At 45.0% G+C, this 3,335-nt stretch overlaps 1 protein-coding gene across 1 annotated transcript in view; it reads left to right on the plus strand.

The window, feature by feature from the left end:
- PAAF1 (proteasomal ATPase-associated factor 1) overlaps positions 1–3,335 on the plus strand; it is a gene marked incomplete at both ends in the record, with an annotated part of 10,646 nt that overhangs the window by 2,713 nt on the left and 4,598 nt on the right. Inside the window, 2 exons of the mRNA XM_009877818.1 lie at positions 958–1,056; positions 1,762–1,912. Of these exons, the coding sequence (XP_009876120.1) occupies positions 958–1,056; positions 1,762–1,912 (250 nt within the window). The remainder of the gene's footprint in view (positions 1–957; positions 1,057–1,761; positions 1,913–3,335) is intronic.

Below are 3,335 nucleotides of genomic sequence, written 5' to 3' on the forward strand. Positions count from 1 at the left end.
GAGAATGCAGTTATTAGGAAGCTTTTGGAGGCAGTACAGCGTGGCTTTGTTCTCCAGATCTTGCAAGACAAGACAGCGATTCCACTATGTGGTTATAGTTTTTTTTGCAGGATACAGCACTAGCGGTAATTTTTAACAAAATCTATATAATTGTTTTTTCAGCCTGTTTAGTGTTGCTGCTGGCTGTGATGAGTTAACCTGCATGTGTAAGGAACTAGTTTTTGAGTGAGTGTTTCAGAAACTTTACGCTGTGCTTACAAAATACCTCAAGCAACGTCTCGTGGGCTTGTGAGTCGGGGTGCTCGAAAGCTGGCCGGTTATTTTGAGGTAGCGCGGAATAGCTCAATTTCTTAGCTGTGTTTAGGAATTCCTAGAAAAATTCATGTTCCTGCTTCCCCTGGGGTAGACCTGCAGTACAGCTGCTGTCTGTGCGCACTTGGACTCAGCATTTCTTTTTCTCCGTGCTTTGCAGATCTCTGCAGAGCCACAGGCAAGAGAATAACCAATTTCTCTGTCACATTTCGGGGTGATTACAGGAAATCTGGGATGCTTCATGCCAGGTTCCAGTCACCCGACTTATCTGAGCCCAGATTAGCAGCTCACTCTTGTCTGTGTAAACAGATAAATTGAGAAGACTTTTTTTACTGCCCTTGTCCTCTAGAACAGAAAACGGCTGTTCAGGATCCACTTTATTTCTTCAGGGCTCTATATCTCAAAAAAATACTGAGAGGGTGAAGTGAGAAGTTCTTGCTTAAACGTTAGGATATTATCAAGCTAAAACTGTTTAGCTGAGAGTATGGCAGCTCTTTTGGGTGTTTTAAAGGGGTCCAGCAGTGTCTCTTGGGGAGATAATAGCGCTGAATGATGTGCTTAGTAGATCTACCCCAGCACAGTTACACAGAAATACTTATTTACGGGGTCATATAAAACTAATGTTGTGTTTTTACCTTCCTGCAGATTACCTGTCTTGATATTTCCAGTGGTGGAGGGCTTGGCGTGTCTACCAGCACCGATGGGACCATGAAAATCTGGCAGGCTGCAAACGGAGAAATAAGAGTAAGAGCATCTGGCTTCGATCTTTGTGTTGTCTGTGACATTAATGAAGTTATTTGGCTGTGACTTTGATCGGGCTGTCCACATGCCGTGGTCTAGGGCAGACAAGAATCTGGCTTTTGACAGAAAACCTCATTGAAGTTTGACGTCTTGGAGGTTTTAAGTCAAATCTGTTTGAAAGTGTGACTTCTCACAGGGGAAATAAGGCTCAGCAACCCCGAGAGTGGTCCCGGGGTGAAAATGTGAAATGGGTAGTTAAGAGTGACAGTCAGAGTGCAGAAGGAAACTCACAGCTCTTGACCTGTGTGATATAAGCGCTGAATTTCTTCTGTGCTAGAGAAGAGGTGAAGAAAAAAGCCTCCTGCCCGTGAGGGATTAACCACATCGTGGTTAGTTGCCTTCCCAGTTCAGGTGTTTCTTGTGTTCGCAGGAGATAAAGACATTTAACCTGATATTAGGAACAAATGCAGTAACCTTTGCTATGTAATTAGTTACTCAAATAGCAGAGAGCGGCCCAAAGTGTTACCTGCTCCCTCTGTGACTGCCTCAAATTTGGACAAGTCCGTTCCAGGAATGCTAAATCCAGAGGATTTAAGCTTAATCCCGTGGCTGCTTGGAAACGCCAAGTTTTGCAGTGTCGTAGCTCAAAAATCGCTCGGCCTAAGGGTGATGACGATGGAACTAGCACGTAGTTCTTTGTTTTTCCAGAGACTATTGGAAGGCCATGTGTATGATGTGAATTGTTGCAGGTTTTTCCCATCGGGCCTCGTGGTTCTGAGTGGGGGAATGGATGCCCAGCTAAAAATCTGGTCAGCAGAAGATGCCAGCTGCGTAGTAACATTTAAAGGTCACAAAGGAGGTACGGAGTACTTAGCCTTTAACGTGCTTCATCTGCTGTGTGTGTAATTGCCTTATAATAGTAACCCAAGGGCTAATGTTCAATCACCAGCCTGCTGCGCTTTGCTTTAGATGTCTGGAGTATCTTTTTCGTGCTGCCAGCACTTTAATGAATAAAAAAAATTAAATCTGTAGTTGTATTGGACAGAGGAAACGGTTTTTCTCATTGAGCTGTGGGGTTTTTTCATTAATTAAGGTAAAAAGAAGGAGGATGCAGTCCATTAGTCTGTGCAGAGTGCTAGAGGCTCAGTCAGCGAGTGTTCTGCTCCTCTGGGGGAGTCTCAGCTCTCCACAGCTCCAACCTGCTTTCACCCAGATCATCTTGCTCACCCTCAATTGCTCCACAGCCTCTTCCTTTCCTTTTTTTTTTCGTGCCCATAAAAGCATACAGTGGTTATTACAGATTTGCAGAACTCTAGCAGGCAGCTGTTTGCCTCGAGGACGTGGGCTGTTGAAAGCAAGACACAGTGAGGCTTAAGTGATTATTTCTTAAGAAGCGCTGGAATAAGCTTGTTCACCCTTGTACTGAGGGCAGAGGTTCACCTCTGCCCCTGCTAATGGCCTTGCTGCTGAAAATGAGAGTAAATTCTTTACCCTCCTTGTGTAGAGGATGCACTATGCTCGCTCTGCGTGGGGAGTTTAGTGCTGTTTCTTACGTTCAGGGTCCACACTACAAACCCTTCCAATTCACGCTTAGTCCTAGAGAATAATGGCAAGAAGTGGAAAATGAGCTGCCCGGAAAGGCTCCAGGGAGTTTCTGGACAGAGCCTCAGTCTCTGGAAAGAAAATTTGGTTTCCAGGACCCTTTGTCCAGAAGCAGTGTTGATTTATATGTAACGCTTAACCGGGCTCTTGTTTTCCTCCCGTTTACACCTGGCCTGGAGCACAGTGGCCGGTGGCGCTTTCTTCTTGTGGCTTCCTAAGGGATTGTCAGCGAGTCCAAGCAAGTAGTGGATGTGGCATGAGATGCCTGAAACCCTGCCTCAAATTATCTCCTCCCTGAGCAACTAAACTGCTCTGGACAGGCTGTTGATTTCCCTGTCTCCGGAAGTGTGAGATTTTATTAAAAAGGTTAGTAAGCCACGTGGCCAGCTGCCCAAATCTTCATTAACTTGAAAACTTGTTTTACACTGAACCCACCACTGTGTTCATGTGATCTGTCAGTATGAATTCAAAATACTTGGCCATAAATGTCCTGTAAACAAAATGTGGTGGGCAGCATAACAGAGCGTTAGTCAGAATGACCATCGTGATGGGCTGGAGTTATAAGCAGCAAATAAAATCAACTTCAGAGCCAAACTGCTGCAGTCGGTGTGCTTGGCTTGTCCTGTCATTTGAGCTTGTCATGGCTAATGACTGCTTCTGTAGGGGAAAAATCCATTCAA

Source organism: Apaloderma vittatum, unplaced genomic scaffold (assembly GCF_000703405.1).
Source record: "Apaloderma vittatum isolate BGI_N311 unplaced genomic scaffold, ASM70340v1 scaffold31101, whole genome shotgun sequence".
In the NCBI taxonomy this organism is placed as follows: Eukaryota; Metazoa; Chordata; class Aves; order Trogoniformes; family Trogonidae; genus Apaloderma; species Apaloderma vittatum.